Consider the following 21003-nt stretch of genomic DNA (forward strand, 5'->3'; position numbering starts at 1 on the left):
CAGGAGGAGGGAAAAAGAAGAAAAAGGAGGAGGATAAAGAGGAGAGAGAAAACCAAGAGGAGTTCATGAGATTGCTTCATTAGTTCGTTCCCACAGGCTGGCAACACACTGAGGAGAAGTTTCTTGGAAACTTGGGGGGTAAGAACACCTCTGACACACTGTAACTGTCTCTCTTGGATAATGAATTTAACTCTTTAACTCCCCCCTCTGTTTCTCACATCCTCACTCTCCTTTCACTCACGGCTCACTCTGCTTTGGACTCACTCCGAGGTGGAGCAGGACTGGGGGAGGGAATGTTGGGGGAGCAGAGGGAGATCACAGCTTCCTCTGCTCCCTTTCCAGCCATCCAGGACAAAGCCCACAGGAGTGAAAGGACCTGATGGCTCTGTTTTCTTCGGCAGTGTTGGGTCCATACTCTACATGAGGAGAAGTTTTTGCATCTGTCAGATTTGATTCAGTGCTGCTGCTGGTGTGAACTTTGCTTTGGAGACATCTGTCCTGATCGGGGCCTGCCAGCTATCTGAGTCAGGATGACTGGTTGTACCAGGCGCTGCAAACAGGGACTTATCAAGTTTGCCTTGACTCTTCACAAACTGCTCACTGGAACCCTCAGTAAAGGTATGTGAGGGCTGGATGTTGGGTAAACTTTGTGCATCTGCAAACAAGTTTTTCCAAGTTTCTAAAGTTGTAAGTGTCAAAAAGTGTCTTAAGTGTGTTGCTGGGAAGAATATTGTTTAAAGCTCATTAGATTATACCTAATGTAGAAAAAAAGCCCAAGTTTAGTTGGTTTGAAATATTAACTTTAGTTGCTGCAACTTGTCTCTTCACTTCCCTCCATCTATGCTAGTGTCTGCCTTCTACTTAGTTCTGTTTTATATGTTTTCCAAGCGGACGGAGTGAAGGAGACAGCAATGAAGGGAGTGAGCAGCTAATAGAGAGCAAAGATGTGCTTAATCCAGGGAAAAGTGTGGGACCGTGCTCTCGTGATGAATGTCAGCAATAAAACATGTCGCCGTGGCAGCAGGAAAATGAAGCTGCACACACACGGTCCTCGGAGGAAGAGGAGCATTTTAATATCGTGATGCATTAGTTGTAAGTCTGGGGGTATGTGTTAACTGCTCATGTGTGAGCATGCATGGGTAACGTGGTACATTTGAAATCGCATTCTGGTTATTGTACGTGAATGGAAACAGACAGAGCCTCCGTATGCTGTGGAACATGCAACACACACACACACACATGGGACCAGCTGTCATTTTGTCCAGAGGGATGGGATACATCAAAGATCTTAGTCACACACATACGGTCGACGCACAATGAAATACAACTAAACCTCTCCAGGATACAGCTATGAGTAGTTCTGCCCTAAAGGTCTAACACACTTTAACGTCATGACCGAGCTCCTGCTGAGGGTTCACTTATGTAACAAATGACTCTTTACTGGATCATCTGAGGCACATGGATAGTTTCTTTCTTTCAATAAAACAAAATTCACATATGCTAAACAGTGCTCATGATACACATGCAGGAAGAAAAAAAAAAGATGCGTTAAATAAAGTCATTAAAACGCCCACACAGGCTGTAAATGAGCTGCAGGACTGAGATCTGCTTGTGCAAAATAAAAGCTCTGCAAACACAATAGCACACACGTACATCCACACACACACACACACACACACACATCTTTGCGTCTGCTCTTTTTCAGAGCACTGCTCAGAGCTACATGTGAATAAACACCGGTCATAAAGCCGAAGTCCAATGCAGAAACACAAAGATGCCAGCTCCGTACAGACAATTACAGGTCTGCAGTTCTGTGCAAGGGGTTCAAAATCTGAAGAGAAAACGCATCTTTTTCTGCTGCTTTCTGACTTTTGGGCAGTATAATATCACAATAATTGCTTCACAGTTCTAAGCATGCTTGACTGACCTTGTTGAAAAGTTAAGCTGTTTTTGTAGAGTTCTCACAGAGTGCCTGGCTCCTCTTTTTCCGCTTTCACACAATTTACGGAACAAAAATAGAACATTTGAAATTTGTTTATGAGACCATTTGAAATAAATGGAAAGTTAAACTGATCTGATGCTTTCTAATGGTATCTGATAATCTCATGTTTTTGTTTTTTTTAATGTACATTTCCAGATAAGTATGAAAGTTGAAACATAAACTGCATTACCTTTTAAAATGTCAGTGTAATCCTTCCCTTTGAAAAATAGAAATGCATTTTAAATACTTTTTTTATTTCTGCTTTTAAATAACAGCATCACAAATAAAAAAATACTGTTCTTTTTAATTGCCTTATTTTTTATTTATAATTTTGAACTTTAGGAAAGTATCTTAAAGTATAAAGTATATGTATTAAATAACACTACTGACAGTTATACATTTCTACTTTTTCAAACTACTTGTCTTTACTTTCATAATTTTATATGTCTTAAATTATGGTCTCTTTTGTAGCCAATATTCTTGAATTACTGGTACTATTAGATAACTTTTGCCAGATAACAGTAAAAATATTTTTGTTCCATTAAAAAAATGTACCAATTTTCTGCAAACATCTATTGAAGTAACAGTGACCTCTGCTGGTAGCTATAAGATATTACAAATCAGCTGTAAAAAAAATCACTGAATGTTAGTATATTATTTTTTGTTGTTGTAATTTTAATGAAGCACCTTTGAAAAATTACACTTGTGGACATGCAGGGGCACATTTGTGCATTTCTCCTTACTGTTACCAGAAATATTTTTGCTCGCTATTTTCTTTTTCTTTAAAGTTTCCATATAAACCCATGCTGTGGGTTTAAAAAGAAGGAAAAAAAAATAGTTTTCAAGACTTCTTGCCTTTTTTTGAGCTTTGCTTCTTTCTTTCAGCTGCAAGCAGATTGAGTAATTTTTTTTTCCTCATGTCATCTTTTATTTTCTTTGCTGCTTCAGTCGTGGATTCCTCCTGAGCTTTACTCCATCTTTGAAAACCCCATAAACATCTGGTCAAGCGTCACCAGGCTGCACACAGCATGGATGTTTTCACTTATCATTTCCCTGCAGCTTGCCCTCTGGCGCTTTCTGCTGCCAACCTGCAGTTTTTGGGCACACTTGATGGCAACCTGATGACAATCTTCAGCCAACAAAAACCCAGTCAGTCAAAAAGCTGCAGCATACCTTCTTATCTCTGCCAAGGAAACTCCCAATTTACAAGAAAAAAAAGCTTCTCTGTGTTTCAAAGCATTTCTTTTTTTTTTTTTGGAGACAGAAGGTAAATTTGATTTGAAAATTACCTGCTTCCTCTAGAACCTTAAGAGAAAGCAATGGTTTAGAGAAAAAAGCAGATCAGAAATGACAGCAATCTTTAAAAATTAGTCACGTTATCCATTTTCTTTATTGATGGAAGGAAGACATTTAAGGAAATTGTGGAACATTGCCAGTTGTCTATTTCAATCTGTAATGTCTACTTTGCACAGCAGAGGGCATCAGTTTACCTTTCTCTTTTGTGTTGAAAGGCACTCGTACATTTATGCTCTCTTGGAGCAAAACTGGTCAAAATTTAAGACTTAACTAAATAAAGTAAAGAAAAGAAGGAGTCTCAGAAGGTTTTCCCAGAAAGACAACTCAGCCTGTGATGGCTGATGCAAAAGCTGTTGTGGGGTTTTTGTTTGAGTGTGTGCTACTGAGCACAAAAAGGCTGTCACTTTGAATTCCCCACAGGGGACACAGCAAATATGCAATGCAAAATGCAGTTCATAAGATTTCATACAGAGAGGACTCGCCAGGGAGGAGGTGCCATTCTCCAAACGGCAAAGGCAATCTGTCAGCATCTGCAGACAATTAACACTTCAATCTGAAGAAAGGAGAAGACAAGAGAAAACAACAGGACAAAAATCCCTGAAGGCAATTGAAACGAGTTCACACAAACCGCACAAGTGCTATTTAAAGAAGAAGATTAGCTGCAGTTAACAGAATGTTAACAAGAACTGAATTTTTACATGAACAAACACTATCGTATGAATTCAGGCACAGCCTCCAAAGTAGAGGGTGGTTCTGTACTAAAAGAACAGCTGTTTGAGCAAAGGAGTAAAACTTCAACAGTAAAAAGTGTCTCATGATTTCACCCAGAGTGGACAGAAGATTAAACAACCCTGCTGAATGTGTCATCGGTGCATGGACCTAAGGGGCCCAGGTTGCATGGAGGTGCTGCAGTGCTGTTCTTCATCCTATGACAGACAGTATAAAATTGTGGGTGGCTGGCAGATCGCTCTGGGAGGAGAGCTGTGAGGCAGAAAAAAATCAGACACTGTGACCTTGAGGAGAGATCTCTGTTGTCATGGAGAGAAACTCGAGGCTAAACAGACCGACAAACACAAACCGCTGTTGTTTGATGTCTCCACAACTACCGCTGTGGGTCTGCTGCTCCATAATTTGGTTCTGTTTTTTTTATTTTAGCAATTTACCTATGTGTTTTTGATTATTTCTCATAATGTATTGAATCTGTTACTTTGTACTTTGTCAAAAGTCTGTGTTTGAGGAGAGTACCTGAAAATAAAATGTTTTGTGGGATTTCTGAAACTGATGCTTAATTGAATTAAATTAAATCCAATGTACTGCATATAGCAGGTTGTAAAACAAGCTACACACCCTGCTCAAAAGAAATCTAATGTAGTCTACATAGTCAACATAATATAACATAAACCACTGAGAATTTTGAAATATCCAAAAATGACTTTTTTATGTTTTGTTCTGATATAAATTGACTCAAAGAACAATGAAGGTCTAAGACTGAGGCATTATGGGAACCAGAGGAGTGAATGTGCATATCAAATGAGGATGGTAAATATTGTAAAGTTCAGGAAAATATTAAAGTATATATTCTTCTGTCTCATCAGGAGGTAATTGTGAGAATGTTGTGTGTCTGCTAGTATTTTGGAATGTTGTTTTTCACCTTTCGGCCTATCCCTTAAGGGGTGGCCACAGCGAAACAGCTTTCACTGATCCACACATGTGGTTTTGGCAGAGATTTTACACCAGATGTCCTTCCTGACACAACCCTGTATTTTATGCTGGCTGGGGACCGGCACAGGGATAAATCTTTGGTTCTCTGGTGAACAGATCCTACAGCTATAAATTGTAAATTTGTTTTTGAACGTTGTTAATCTGGAAACTAATAAGAAATCACTGAATGCAAAGCAGAAGAACACAAACAAAGATCAGGCAAGCAGCACCAGTAACTGCTGACAGTAGACAAAAGGGTGAGGGATTTCCTTTTGGAAACGTGTGGCATTTTGCAGCATCTAGACTGGTAAAAAATTGTTTTGCTATTTCATTAGCTTTGGAAAATCAAACAGGAAAGCAGTCGAGTAAATTTCAGTGATTAGGTTCAAAATCCGGACACAATGAAACCAAAATACAAAGAACAGGAATTATTATGAAACCAGTCTAGAACTTGGAATAGAAAAGCTATGATTGATGAGCGAACATTAGCCTCCTCGCTTAGCATGCAGTGTGTCTGTTAAGTTTTTTCAAGTATACGATAAGTTCACATGCTGTTTAGTTCTGTCAGAAAGATGATTAAATATTTGTATTACTTAAAATACAACAAAACAAAATACAGTTTTTCATGTCATTGTTCTGAATTTCCTGTGGAATTTAAAAGTATCATTCAATAGAAGATAATATTGTTTTCTCTTGAGGGCAATTGGCTCAAACTGTGCTCATTATCTTGCTGCCCGGCATGTTTTGTAGTCTGTTGTTGGAGATTCTGACACGAGTTTGGCTTTGTTAGAGGAAAAACCAAGCGGCAAACACTGACTGATGTCAGTGATGGAACAACTCATTCCCATCCTTGGCAGGATTGTTGCATTTGTCTCCTTTGCTCTCTGTGTCAGTAAATCAATCTGTTAGTTGGAAGCCACATGCAGTTTTCACTTTTCTCTTGTAGTAACTGCTCTGTCTCTGTATCTGACCTGCTCCATCCTCCCTTCTTAGGTCTTAGCTCTGATATCTCCTTTCCCTCCATAACCCATCCATCTTTCTCATCTTGTTTCCCCGTGTCTCTTCTTCCCACTTCTGGCTGTTATTGCTGTCCTGTCTCATTTTGTTCACTCACTCTGTCTCTCCTCCCCTCTATGCCTTTTGCTCTCTCCGTTATCGCCTCCCCTCCTCCAAGTGGTCATCACGGTGACAGATTCCATCCAACCTTCATCTAATAAGACAGGACAGCAACTAACCAGTCGATTTATTATTCAGAGACCGTTCACTACTTTCTACGCCTGTCAAATTCTGCATTAAATTGCCTTCTTACCTTTCAACCCAACAGCCAGATCCCATCTTTTTTTACTTTTGCTTCCATTCATGCGCACCGATAGCTATCCTTTGATCTGCTGAAGCTGTGTTGTGTAATAGTTATTAAATTATTATGTCATTGCAGTCTAGCTGACAGCTCATCTTGAAACAGTCATGTGGCATCGCTGGTAAACCGTTAACACAATGAAAAAAAGTGGTTTCAAAAATCTAAGATTACCGGTGCTGCTGTTCAGTGTGTTAACAGCAGCATGAATAATAGATCCATTTTACGCAATGGCTTCATCATTTTTCATTGAGGCTGTACTAGATCAACCTGTTGTCTTAGTCTTGTTGCTCCATGCAACTGAAACTTCATTACCCGTCTGAACATCATGTTACAAATACAAAATGCTTTTGAAAGACAGACAAAGCCAAGTGTTTTATTTAATTTGCCGTCCATTTTTCCTTTCTTTTTCTTTTTTTTTTGTTTTGTTATTTAGTTACTGTTTCTCAAAGATTTATGAAGTAGTAATGCCAGGAAAATGGATTTACATGTTCAAAGCATTGTCTTTTTTGCTTCGAAAGTAATCACTAAGTTCCAGCGAGTCGATGTTTGTAACTAAAAGACAAAGGAATGTTGCAAAATCGACATTTCTCCATCCCTTTTGAACATTTCATATCCAGTTTTCGGCTGGTTTCTTACATTTTGCAATCACTGTTTGTTTTCAGGTCACTCTGTCTGCCAATGCTTGCTTTGCAGCTTATGCGATGTGTTTTTTTTTTTTTTTTTTGTTCCGGTCTATCTAGCGGCTTTAAGAGTATTTGATCAAACAACATTTTCTCATCATCGCTAGATATGTATGGATGTATCTAACCCTTCCACTGTTGTTACAGCATACTGAACCTATTTATCTGGCCTGTTCAGGCAGGCGCTCTGTGTTTAATCAGGACGTCTGTGTTTCACTGTTGTGGTGTATTTTCAAAGACCTGTCTCTCCGTTGATGTATTGCTGCTGCTGTTTGTTGGAACAAGGGATTGCTAATGCAAGGCGGTGTGGAAATGCTGTTCGTGATGAAATGAGAAATAAGAAAAGAAGAGAATTATTTACATTTGTTTGACATTTTACACAGCTCAAAAAATGCCGTTCTTTTTTATCCTGTTTTCTTTTTTTACTTTTTATGCTTCTTCTTTTATCTTATTTTTTTCTTTCTACAGCGTACTCCGCTCGTGTTTTGACTCTGTATTATCCAAAGGCCAAAGGCTTCTGCTGCTGGAGACTTCAAATGAATGGCAAGGCTTAATGGATTTATCAAAGGTCCTGATGGCCTGACTGAGCCAAAATGATGTTTTCGGTCCAAACTGTTTTCTCTACCACAACCTTGTGAGGAATTTAGATGGGAGTTACCATCAATACCATTAATTAATTTATTTTTTACCTTTAAGGGGTGTATGTGTGTGTGTGTGTGTGTGTGGTGGTTGTGGTGGTGGTGGTGGTGGTGGTGGGGGGGGGATACAGGTGACTATTTCTCATTTTACTGATTTGAACTATTAGGGCTGCCCAATCCTGTTTTCCTGCTCTCCCTGTATTTCTTGCGGATTACCTGAATCCGGTGAGTTTAGCCAGTCAAAAATGAGAAAACACAGGAGTCCACTAATCAGCAGAAATAAGTGCAGAGATATCTGGAATTATTCAAAGGTTTTAGATCTTGAGGACCAAGTTTGGGCAGCCACAAATAAGAACAGCTCCATGTGCTGCAAATATTAAGCCAAATTTAGGGCTTTTCTGACTTTTTTTTTTTTACATTTTTCTCTATTTATTCTACCGTTAAAACTGTCTTTTGGTGGTAATGCTTGACATCCATCTTTTTAGTACGACCCCAAATTTTTTATTTTACAGATATGCTTTTGATTATGTTACACAATAATTTCATGGAGAGCCGGAAATTGTCCAAAAAAACTTAGTTCTGAGTAATAAATATAAAGCAACATATAATAATAAATAATTATACATTTTGTTTGTTAGGCGCCTTTCAAGGAACCCAAATGCTGATCATAGCTTCAGTTCTTTGTAAATACTACAGACATCAGACATCAGACATCTATTAATAAAATAGAATAGGAATCAATGAAAATTTAGAAACTGGTAAGAGGAAAAGTAAATATTGCAAAAACATTCTTTAAAAATAAATCAAAGTTTTCACTTTGCAAGGTTTTTAGAAAACATAAATCTGATACCAATCAAAATATTTAGAAATAGGCTGAAAAATACCATCCAAAAAACAAACCTAACCTTCATCCCCTGCAATTCCGGCTGTTTTTTTCCATAGTGATTTTGCTGCAAGAATATATCAGGGTGTTTTTGGAGCAACCTTCAAACTTTTTATAATTAAAAGAAATCTCTGGGTTTTTGCTTCAAGCATTCCTCTTTGCAACTTTGTACTTTTGGAAAGACTACATCAAAACACAAAACTGCGCCATGATTGGATGGCTTATTCCCACGGGAAAGCTGCGGTTTGTGATGCATCGCAAATGAGGGTGAGCTCGGATTCTTGGACTCTGGTACAAACCTGTCTGATGTCGTTTTTAGAGGAAGATTCCAGCGGGTGGGAGGTATGTCGGCGTAACTAGCGATGGCAGATAACAGGGTTTTATCAGTGACCCACCCTTGGGCAGAGAAATAAAACACACACTGCCACACACACACCCACACCATCTGTCAGACTGTGCATGTCGAGATAAGGCGGTGAATGCCCTCTCAGCAGTCAGACTGTTTTCCTGCTGAATTGTAAAGAGGGACACATCAGTCTGGCTCGTGCTTATCTCCACTCTCTCATCATCTCAATACATCTCTTTTACTCACACTTTTCCCTCCCACACAGCTTTTCTTAACTTTTGATTTTGTCTCTCCTCTTACGCAGCCTTTTTGCTTTCATATTTTAAATTTTTAATTTTTCTGCTTTTCTGTCCTGGAGTCTCGTACTCTTGGTCTTCCTTCTTTTCTGTATTTCTCTGTGCAACAGTATGCACCTCCTTGATCCATGCCAGACAGACACACACAGATGGAGCAACTGATACAAAGTGGAGAGGAAGAGGGACCAGAAAGAGAAAAGCAAATGCATAAAAGAGACACAGAGGAATTGGTGAAATGATGGTGGTAGGAACACAATGATAGAAGGGAGAGGGTGGGTCGGGAGAAAGAGATGGAAGGAATGTAAAGTAGACAGCTTCAGTGACAGTGCAGACAAAGGTAGCTCCAGAGAGCGCTCATGCCGTCCATTTCATTCACACACACTCTCTTTCTCACTCACACACCCCCAAGCAGGAGCAGCCGAGCTGTGTGGGTGTGAGGCTGCATGAGAAGTGAAATCTGTACTTCTACACATGCAGCCGGCTGACAGACCAACTTCATCCAAAACTACAAGCACACTTCCAGCCCTGTCAAGGTGTGCTCTCTACCTGCAACACTCACACTCTGCCAGCCAGCATGGGTCTTGTGGTGGGAACCTTTTCTGTACAGTCCAAACCAGTGAACTTCCACAAAGGTAAGAATTAACAACCCAAACTGATCTTTTTTTTTCATTTTTATTTTTTAAACTAAACAGTTGTAGGTTTGTGATTTAGTTTGCATGCAGTTAAGAGAAACAAAGCACGGGGATAGGAAGTCATGCATGTTTGCTCACAATGCATCGTAAAAGAAGTGCATCATGGGAATGAGTGAAATTATGCTTAACAAGTTGGTAGTAAAAAACGAAGGTTGGAGATTTTTTATGATACAATTCCAGGACCACCTGTCATCTGTGTGAGCTGAGAAGTTGGGCATAATTGTGTGTGTTTAAATCTGTGCCACTGAGCATGTCTATAATAGGTAATGTTATTTATCCCTGCCTGCTCTTTATACCAGCACCCTTATTGTATATCCTGCTGTTGCTTGACACATATTTGGATTTGTACTTGCAAATACCCTCTGCTCTCAGCAGCTTAACATCATTGCCAAACTATGACGCTGAGCAATGGATCGGTGTATGTATACTCTGTGGAGGCTGAGGTTGAGTGGTCTGTGAAGGAGGGTGGTGTATTTTGGCAGCCTTTTGGTCATGGTGCATCTTGCATCGATTTGCTTTAAATATCAACTGTGAGAGAGAAGCAGCCCAGTAAAAAAACCTGCAAGAAACAATCAAGATCATGCTTTATCGTCAGCTTTAACTGAAAAGAGAATATCCTTGCATGCATAATTAGGCCATTAAGCACAGTGAGATCATGTCAGACGAGCTGCATATGGTGTGACACAAACTGTGGAGGCAATATAAGTAGTGTAGATCACATGCAATGAATGTTAAGTAAGTCCCTCAGGAAAATGCCTCTCAGCCGTCCATATTTTCTGTGCTGTACCCATCCAACAGTGTGGCGCAGAACAAATAGCTGTGAAAACACTTTAGTGACCCTGTAAACACTTTGTTGATATTCCACAGCATATATAGCCTCCTTCGTGGGGTGTTTTCTTTCTTTCCTGACCTGCAGGGCAGCAGCTCTCACCAGGCATTTTAGATGATTGCTGATCAAATACTTGAGGGAGGATTTTAAGGTGAATGTCTTCTCTTAAAATGCCACACATTAGGAACTCCAGTGGGTCATGGTGTCTTCCTCCCTTTGCAGAACAACTTATTCACCAGTCATTGAAGTGATACATGAGGGGAGGGAAAGATTGATAAAGAAAGAGGCAGGAAAATTAAGAAAAACGGTGAGAAAAGACTGGCAGGGGGTGGGGGGCATATGTCTATCAGTGGAGGAGTGTTTCACCATCTGCTGCAGTGTTATCAAAAGTGACCCATGCAAGCAGGAAGGAGTCATTTCTTTATGGAAGTGTGGCTGATCTGGGATTATTTTGTGCTATGATGCAGAAAAAAAAGTAACTTGCTAAAAGGGTTACCTTTACTGACACACTAGGCTTCAAATAATCAAAGAATAGTGTGCTTTGTAGTTACGGACCCACTCCAATGAAAATTGTGTTTTTAACATGTTCTTGTGGCATCTTTATGGAGGACACATTTAAAGCAAATTAAGCTTAAAATTGCATTTTCTGAGTATTTCTTGATTCAAATTGTTGTGAATTAGGAGCAGACAAAAAATGCAGTTAGAAAAAGCCTGTAGTTGTGACGTAGCAGGTTCTATTGTAAGCCACAAGCTCCATTTTGATCCACTTGGAGACAAATAGATCCATGTTGGCCTTTGTTTTCCTCTTTCAAGCTGCCATCTGGCTCATAACTATATGGCTGTATAGGTCCTATAGTACTTGCTATTTGAGTTAACCCTGTTAAGTTGGAGTTGTGAGGGGCTGTAAGCTGGCGAAAGAGCGTGTAAACAGATGGATGATGGGAAGAAGGCGGGCTTGCTCCACACCAACAGTCCCGACCACAATTAAGAGGTGAATTTCAAATGAACTCCTGCCGCTCTGTAGAAACTATGTCCTAGAAAACGACACAGATTTTTACATTTTTGCCTTGAAACGGCATCATCACAATTAAAAGACCACTCAGAATGTTTTAAAAATATATCAAATGATAGTCAGAGTTGGACTTCAATGCTTGTTTGTTAGGCAAATTCCTTGGGATCATGGGTGTGCTTTTTGGAGTAGGTTACACTGTAAGCAGAGTAACAACTGGCTTTAAGTTGCAGACTAATGTAAAAAAATAGTTTGCATATAAAAAAGGCAAACACCTTAAAAAGCTGGGGTAATTTGTCTTGTATTTTAAAAGAAAGTGAGGATAAAGGAAAGAACGCCTTTAAAAAACCCAAACCTTTGTTTTGGTGCCGGATTCTCCTCCCCACCCCTTGTCCTTTCCAAGGTGCATCTTAAACCATTTAAAAAAAAAAAAGAGTTAAAAAGTTTACCAACATTTTAAAAATGACCAGAATCCCAACACATCTGAAACTGTTGGAGACTCACTTAGCATTCTGAAACATCAGCCTTATTAATTATTCATTATTTAACAGTTTAAAAACTAAGAATCTGTATTAGAAAGAGAAATGAGTGAACTGTCATGTAAGAGCTTTACATTTAATTTAAAAAAAAAATCCCACAGCTCTTTTGAAGGAAAGGGCCTCAGTGTAACTTTTCTTTAGTATTTTGCTTATAAAAGTATGGCTGGTCTTTCTAATCTTATACACAGAAACCTAAAGCCCTTTTTTCTCTCCTGAAAGTTTAAATGAGGATTCACCCTACATCTTCACTGTAAAAGAAGTTCAAACTGAGCATCAGAACAGCATGCCAATAGCGCCAGATGGGTCGGTCTGAGTACTTCAAAAACTGTTGCTCCACTGGGATCTATCCTCAGTGTTTACAGAATAGTCCAACGGAAAGAAAATATCAAGTTGTGTCCCAGAAAATATCTGATATCAAAGCAGTGCGGCATCAATGACGGGCAACAGTGATTTAAATAAAGACTTGTTAAGGACGAGGCCCTCTCAGATGATCCAACACATCAAACCATGAGGCAGATTGGCCCCAGCCTCTGAACACCACGAGGCATGGAGGGAGTGGAGGATGTTCAGGCTCTTTGGTAACAACTGAGCTTCATTTACATGTCACAGCCATGATTAATCTATTGAGCTACAACGGCCTTCTCACAATCAGCAAATCTCAGTCCAACAGAACACATTTGGGATGTGATCAAATGAGATACCCATTGGAAATATGTGGTCAACAAATCTGCAGCAGATGCATCATTCTACTGCTTTGCTGTATCAAAAATATGACTCTGTTCAGAAGATAATAGAGGCCCAGTACTGTTCACATCAAGTGGACACCATGTCTAAATCTAATCATTCTTAATTACGCATCAACCTTAGTACCTTTAGAGAACTTTGGCAGGTTTTCTTTTTCCTCTGTTTAATTAAAAGTCTAATTGCAGATATTGTGAATAGGAAAAGTGACCAAGCAAATTTCTTCACAGTGATCTGTAGGAAAGGACCAAAATCAATCCAGCTGACTCAGTTTGCTATTGCAATGATAAACACATAATTACCTAAGATATTTTACAATCAGTGAGACATTATTCTGCTTTTTAGAGGACTCTGAGTCAAAGTCCCTCTCAGATCATCTTTTGATCTATTTTTAAAGCGTTCCAAGTGGTCTTTTAATTATGATTGTGCTGTTTTTAGCTATACCAAGTGGTTTTCTGGGACGTAGTTTCAGTAAAGTGAAAGACGTTAATCATAAAACCTCTGGGAGGGACTGTTGGCGCAGAGTACACTTGCCCCCTTTCCATCATCCCTTTGTTCACACTCTATCCCACTAGCTTATAGCCCCTTACACCCTCAACCTAAGATTATGGGTACAACACAAATGGCGAGCTATATTGGAGCTATCCAGCGACACAGTTTTGAGCCAGATATCAGCTCAGACGAGGAAAACAAACACTCACATGGATCTGGTTGTCTACAACTGGATGCATCAGAATGGAGCAGAGCAGGGAGCTCCAGGGCTGCCGATTGTAGCACCTAGGCTTTTGTCTGTGCCTAATTCACAATGATTTGAATGAAGAAATACTCAGAGGAAGGAATTTTAATCTTAGTATATGACCATCATGAGAAAAATGCCACAAGTACAAATTAAAAAAACAATTTTCATTGGAGTGGGCCTTTAGGTCACATGGAAAGACCAGCACAGCCGGACTTTGTGGATGTTTCTCTGGTTAAAAGTGTGTCATTGAAAGAACAGCAGTAACCCACTTTGTTTAGGGAGCTACTGTTTGAAATCAAAAGTCAAAGTGGAAAGTGTAGTAAAAATTTCTCAAGGCAGGAACTTCATATGAAGACAGATTATTACTCAAGTGTCAGCTGCATCAATTTAGCACAGTTTCCTCTTATGAGCTGCAGATTTTACATTTTATATCAACTCCAAGCTTCTTCAACAGGCAGCCCCTTAGACACAAAAAAACAATGCATCTGCACCAAGCTGGCTGTCAGCTTGTGACTGGATTATTTTCTTTTAGCAAAAAAACAAACAAAATCGAATTACTTAGCAACTGATTTTTAAGTTTCATCTAAAGTTTTCACCTTTTTTATATCTGTGACACCTAAAATGAAGCCAAACTGATGCCTTGGCCCAGATAAGTCACAGCCAGAGCGACAAGGCAGAGTTATTAGTCAACTGCCCAACAGTTCATATTGCTGAAAGTTGGTGGTAAGGCATTTATCTGTAAGTCTCTCTTCCCCTGGGGCAAGAAAAAGACATTTGTCCGCTGTCTTTATAGAAACTACTCTGCTTCTATGAAATATTTCCCGGTGGTCATAAACTAAAAAAGCCTGCAGCTTTCAGAGAAGTTCTTCTCCCTGTTTGTTCGCTCCATTCATTTCAGCTTTTGCTGCCTTTTTTTGACTTCCTTTTCTGCCATCAAGTAAAAAGTGTCTTTACTTCTGATGCTTTGGTTGTTTAAAAAAAAATGATGTTTTATCACCTCTACACTACCCTTCAGTATGTTTCCACTCAACATTGAAACTTATAATAGAGAGCTTTTGTTCATTTAAGTGTAACCACCTCTTTTTTTTTTTTTTTTTTTTTTACAAAAATGTATCGTTTGTTTAAATAAGATTTTATGAATCAAGACTGAAAGCCTAAAGTAAGACCTGGTGGATTCCAGTCTGGTCTTAGCCCAGGCTGAGTCAGTTTCAATTATTCAACTGTTTGAATTCATTTTGAATTTCAGGTTGGGTTCAGCACTTGTAATGATAGGAATGAATTTGACTCAGTTTTCCATCTTCTGCGGGGCTGAAAAGATAAAAAAAGAGGATCCCTGTTTCTTTGATGAACTTTGCAGTTTCCTCACTTCCCCCTTATTCCCACACATCAAAAGAAATGCACCAGATGGGCCAATTAGGACTGTAAAACTGCTTTATTAGCCAATTGCTGACATGAAACAGGTTTCCGGGTAATCTTGTGCCAGAAGCATGTGTGGCATGCATCATCGTGTAATTGTGAGATTTATAATCTTTTACTTCAAATCTTCAAAAAACTATCGTTTGAACCCTGGAGATGCTCACAGGAAGCAGAAATCCCATTTTCAAATAAAAGCCCCTAGGTTAAAACCCACTATCACTGTTTTATCAGTTGGTGTTGTTTTAACCCTACGTTCTGGCATTTGTTCGAAATTAGGTACACTTATTGTACACTTTCCTTAGAAAATACATATTTTCAGTATATCTGCATGAAAAAGCTTCACTCCTTTTGTCAAGGACACAAAACCTTGTCCTTGCTATTTTTCTCCATGGACAGTTCATCTGTGTGCATACCCTCAGGCCTTTGGAACACAGGAGCCCAAGTGTAAATTGCAAATGATGAATATGGATAGCTATATAGTTCTGGCTGTGTGATAGTTATGACAACAGCACATCACTGGAGGAAACCAATCTGACAGTTAAAATGACATTTATGTTGACAAACAGGCATTTCTGCAGCAATGCAACTCTGAAAACTGCTTTGATTTAGGTCAAAGTGTTCTTTCTTTGGATGTCAATTGGAAAATTAGGCAAGAATTCAGCAATGAGCATTCCTGTTAGTTACTCTAATTATCCAAGTCAGAGGGGCTGCATGTATTAAAATTTTTATGAACACTTCAATAGAAGTAATTATGAATTTATGCCTTGAGTTTCTCAACACAGGCATGCTAAAAACAACGTTTTTTTTAGATTTTTAAACTGGTTTACACTGACCTGAATAGTTGGTTTTAAACTCCACGTTTATCATAAAAATATTCATAACAAACAAGTAATTATTTAAATAAGGGTTGGATGTTTTCTCTTTTTTGACTGCTTCCTTAGGGGTTACAACAGCAGATCATTTGCCTCCATCTTAACACAGGTCAATGACCAATTCAGTATGGAGGTTCAGGTGCATGGCTGATTTGGTTTGGTTTAACGTTGGATGCTCCTCCTGACGCAACCCTCTGTGTGCACCCAGACTTGGGACTGGCATACTGGATGGTGCCCCCCTTTTGGAAAAAGGGGGGTCAGTTCATTGTTAGAAGACGATTTATTTGGTGTCTGTTGTAAAAAAAAAAGTGCCTTGTTTTAAAATTTTTGAATTTGCCATTTTTCCCAGTTAGAGTTTCTTATTTTTGGAAATCAAATGTCCTTTGCAAAAAACCAATAAAACAAAAAAAACATGCATTTTAATAGTTTAATAGTTACAAATACCTCTCCCCATATTATCACTGCAATCAACTGGTAAAGCTAAATCATTGTTGCCACAGAGAGCAGCAGGGAACAGCTCGTATCACAAAGATAAGCAGTAGACAGGTCCAAAGAATATTGACAAAGATACCTTAAGATTCACCCGTCGAATACAAACATCAATGTTTACACAATAATTGAGGGGACATGGATGGAAAATACATCTGTTTAACTTGTGAGATGGTTTTGAAACAATTAAAACCAAAAATATTAGTATTCCAAGAGTAAAGAAAATTCTTACTTTTGTTATAGTTGCTGACAACATAACTTAGATGCAAAATTGCAACCTGGCAGTTCTTAAGTAAATTAGCTCATTCTCATTACTGTGCTATTTTTATTGAGCTACATCCTTTGGCAGTCCTTCTGTTTTTTGTCTGAAAGCTTAGTAGTAAGCTGATCTCCAAAGGGCTTTATTCACTAATTTACTAGCAGATTGAGAACTTTTTTCAGGGCTAAAGAACATGAACCTACGGAGCCCGCCGGGTGCCAGTTGTTAAAAATAAAAAAAAAATCTGATAAACTGTGCGCACGGAATACTAAATTGAGCGCACGGATTAGTAAACCAAGCGCACCATTTAGTATTCCGTGCGCACGCAGACCATCGAACAATAGAAGTGACTAATGATGACGTCAGACTATTTGATTGGCTGTACGTTTCTCCAATGACGTCTACGGTAGTGATTGGTCTGGATAATCCATTGAGGAAGAGAAGTCTTCATGTAAACAATGCTAAGCTCCGATAGACACAGGGACATGACCATTTAAACATGCTTTTATTATTATGATTATTACTAAGTGCATGTTCGCTTATAGTTTTTTTAAATCCGTGCGCCCGGGGCTTTTTCTGTCTGAACCGACCCGGAAGAAGGTTTACGATTAAGTTAATAGGTTAATACAACATTCATGCTAACAACATTAGCCGTGCTGATGAGCGATTTAGCCGTGGATCGATTTAAACTGGAATAACCCTCAGCCTTTATTTTGTCTGGACCTGTCACCTGAATGGTAACACAAATTCACATGATTGTGTGCACGGTTTGTCAGGACTGGTCCCCCAAAAGCCTCCTCCGCCCGTCCTCGGTCTGGAGATAGTACAAATCTCCCGGGGGACACGGTTCTGGAGTCGGCGCAGCAGAACAGGGAAACGGAGTGCGGTCTGAAGTTTCCTCCGTTGCGCACACTGTACCAAAGCACCCTCACATCCCTGAAAACACGAAGCTAAGAGTTTATCTTCTATGCTCAGAGGCATGCACATGCAATAACTTTGCATGCGCGCACGATTGCGTAACAGAACGAGCACAATTGATTAATCCGTGCGCTCCATTTAGTATTCCGTGCGCACGGAATACTAAATGGAGCGCATGGTTTACTAATCTGTGCGCTCAATTTAGTATTCCGTGCGCACGGTTTAGTATTCCGTGCGCACAGTTTATCAGATTTTTTTTATTTTTAGCCACTGGCACCCGGCGGGCTCCGTATGAACCATTTAAAAATGTTGTCGACAATAGTTCTGCAATTGTCTTCTCACTGCCATTAGAACCTGTCCAACGTCTGTTCAGGATTATCTGCTGCACAAATAAAAAACCAAAATTTTATGTATCTTCCTGTATTTCTATACTTTGAGATATGTTTTCACGTTACAATGGATGAAAAAAGGAGAAAAGGATGGTCAAATGAGGGAAAAAACAGAAAATGTGAGGACATTATCAGACTTGTTTAATACAATTTTGCATATTAAACACAAGACCATCTTTGCTGCCATTAGAGATCATAACTGAGTCACTGATGCATTCAGTTTCAATTTCTTTGCCTCCCCTTGGCACATAAGCTATCTTCTCTTTTTTCTCTTGGAAGATTTATTAATTTGAGTTGTGCCTCATAGAAACATTAATTCATTTTCTTAACCCGTTTTGTCCCTTTTCGGGGTCACGGGGCTGCTGGAACCTATCATGGCCACTCGTGGACATGGCAACATAAATCAATTAAACAAATATGCTCAAGCCTTTCAAATGAAAGGTCCATACAACACACACCCTTACTTACCTTTGCATGCTGTAGAGGGTTTGTCTACAACTTGTCGCCAACAGCATGCTCTTAGAAAAAAAATGTGCATGAACATTTTCGCTATTCTGGCTCGCTGAGTGATCTTCGATCTTAAAAATTTTTCCGGGCCACCTATGTGCCCATTTTTCCCCCGCAGACAAGCTGTATCCACTTGTAAGGCTAGTTGTGACTAAGACATAAGCTGTATCCTGGAGTTCGTGGATTTATGTTAAAGCTGAAAATGGACACAAGTAAACAATTCTAGCAGGCGACTATAAAGATTATTGCAGTACATCTGTAAAAACAACACACAAATAGATCTACAATAATACTATTTTTTTCTCTTCCATTCAGTCATTTATCTTTGGGTTTTGCTACTTATTTTCTCAGGCCACTTCATCTTTTGCAGTTTCATTCTTTTCAAGTTTATGACAAATCTGTAGCTGGGCTCTTTTAATTACTCCATTTTTGGTTAAAGGGGACAGAGATGCAGTGTGGATGTTAACCCAAAGCATGTGCTTCCTATAGCTTAGAGAGCAGTGAATGATATCCATTTTTTTAAATACATGTTAACCTGTTAGCTAAGGACTTGCAGAATTCCTGTATACTGACAAGTATGTACGCTATTAGGTATGCTCTTTTTTCTTTAAAGGGAAAAGAAAAGGATGTAATGCCTCTGGGTTGCATGTCAGCTGTTTTTCATTTGAATCTGCACTTTTAACTTTTCATAGCAGATTCTCTCAATCATCAGCCCTGCACCCAAATCTTAATCATCATCCTTGGATGTGGATTTTTCTCCAGTCTGTTCGCCTTGGTGCCTTTGTTCTTTCATCCAGTTTGCTGATGAGGAGGTGTCCTGCTCGCTCTTCCTCTGCATTTTCTTTCTTGCAGTGTACCACTCGCCCACTCTCCTGGCTCTTACCCACTTTTTTCTCTCATCCTCGCTCCCTCCATCGCACTCTAATCTCCCGCTGGAAGCTTTTCTGGTGTATTTCCTCCTCCTCCTCCTCCACTCTTTGCAGCCAAATGTGTTCCCATCTCCACCTTTACAGCTTTCTCATTTCTTTTTAGCTACAAGGCAGCAGTGGAATACAGCATTTAAAAAAGATCGTTCCACACTATGGTGCCACTTCTTTTGCTTCCTCTTCTTGTATGTGTAATCTCATCTTTCTCTGCTTTTAAAGTGTGACCGGGGTCATGCAGTCATTCACTCACATCCCTGCAGCGAATTTTTAGTCGTCAGTCCCAATATTCTACAATGACAAGAACACAGTCGGAGCAACATTTTCTTCTGTGCTTTACAGTTATTGAAATGATGGAGAAAGATTTTTTTCAGAGGTTTTTGTACGGGACAAGCAGGAAACGCTGCACTGATATGAGCACAGAGACTTTACAGGGGATGATGAAAGGGTATTTGGCGTAGGCTTCATGTTTGAAGACACAGTTATGGAATGATAGGTAGATGTTATTTGAGGGTAAACAGGGCAGAAGTGAGCTGAAAATAGTCAAAGTTTGTTATACTGTATATCCATAAAGTCCCTGAGCTGTGTGTCTAAGAATGAGGCATCTCCTTGTTTGGATGCCACTGGCATCCGCAGGCACCTCAGCCTGTGATTAAGCGCTCTCTCTGCCCTGTTGGTGAATGTACAAAATTTGAATGTGTTGATACATGTGCTCCTCCCTCTGTGTAAGTGTGTAGGCAGGGTGGAAAGATGACTCCCTACTGGTGTCCATTCTGTCTCCCTAGCTGTTGTGAGAAAAAAAACAAAAAAACATTTGAGAGCTCATGAGCACGTTTTCACAGGAGCAGACTGCACATATTTAACTTGCCAAACGCCATCTTTTCTGCTGATGCTTTCCGTATGGTGGCCCAACAATTACACTTTGTTCATTGTTCGCAGTTATTGGCTGACAGAAAGTGCTCCACTGGTGGAGTGGTTGCCACATTTACAGATGGGCGATGGTTTAAAACAGATGGTTATTTGGGAAAAAGGCACACAGTTTACAGAAACAAAACCACATAATTAAAAGCCTCAGATATCCTCTAATCATGTAACACATCAAGCCACGAACACAACTGCACAACTGGCATGTGACAAGCATCCGAGAACACGCATTTTTAAATGTGCAATTAGCCCAAGGTCTTCACACTGGATGAGCAGGGAAGGGCTTCTTCTTTCCTCTTTTTCTACTGTTTACTAGCGCCACCTACAGCTGGAAGAGGCTTGGTGCAAAATGTTGATATGAAGCCAATCTGGCGAACCTTGCTCCAGATTTTTTCTTTCACAGCTCCATTCCGATAAATGAAAGACGTGGAGTCATATTATTCCAGACCAGGACAAACTGCAATTATTAATTCGTCCTGCCTGATCAATTATCAAACGGTTGGCATTTCCTTGAATTAAAAGGGTCGCCATTCATACGTCACTTCAAAATCCAAGTCCAACGTTTGACCTGATAACTTT

General features: G+C 39.5%; 1 protein-coding gene across 2 annotated transcripts in view; it reads left to right on the forward strand.

The window, feature by feature from the left end:
• The first annotated feature begins 282 nt into the window (after positions 1-282).
• The window catches only part of kcnip1 (potassium voltage-gated channel interacting protein 1), a 36431-nt gene continuing 15710 nt past the window's right edge, over positions 283-21003 (forward strand). The window contains exon 1 of one of the 2 annotated variants that reach the window (XM_020706556.2): positions 283-618. In XM_020706556.2, the coding sequence (XP_020562215.1) occupies positions 531-618 (88 nt within the window). In that variant the 5' untranslated portion in view covers positions 283-530. Of the gene's footprint in view, positions 619-9037; positions 9811-21003 lie in introns of those variants that run through there. The other variant, XM_004073250.3, reaches the window with a different exon arrangement.

This window comes from Oryzias latipes, chromosome 10, assembly GCF_002234675.1.
Source record: "Oryzias latipes chromosome 10, ASM223467v1".
In the NCBI taxonomy this organism is placed as follows: domain Eukaryota; kingdom Metazoa; phylum Chordata; class Actinopteri; order Beloniformes; family Adrianichthyidae; genus Oryzias; species Oryzias latipes.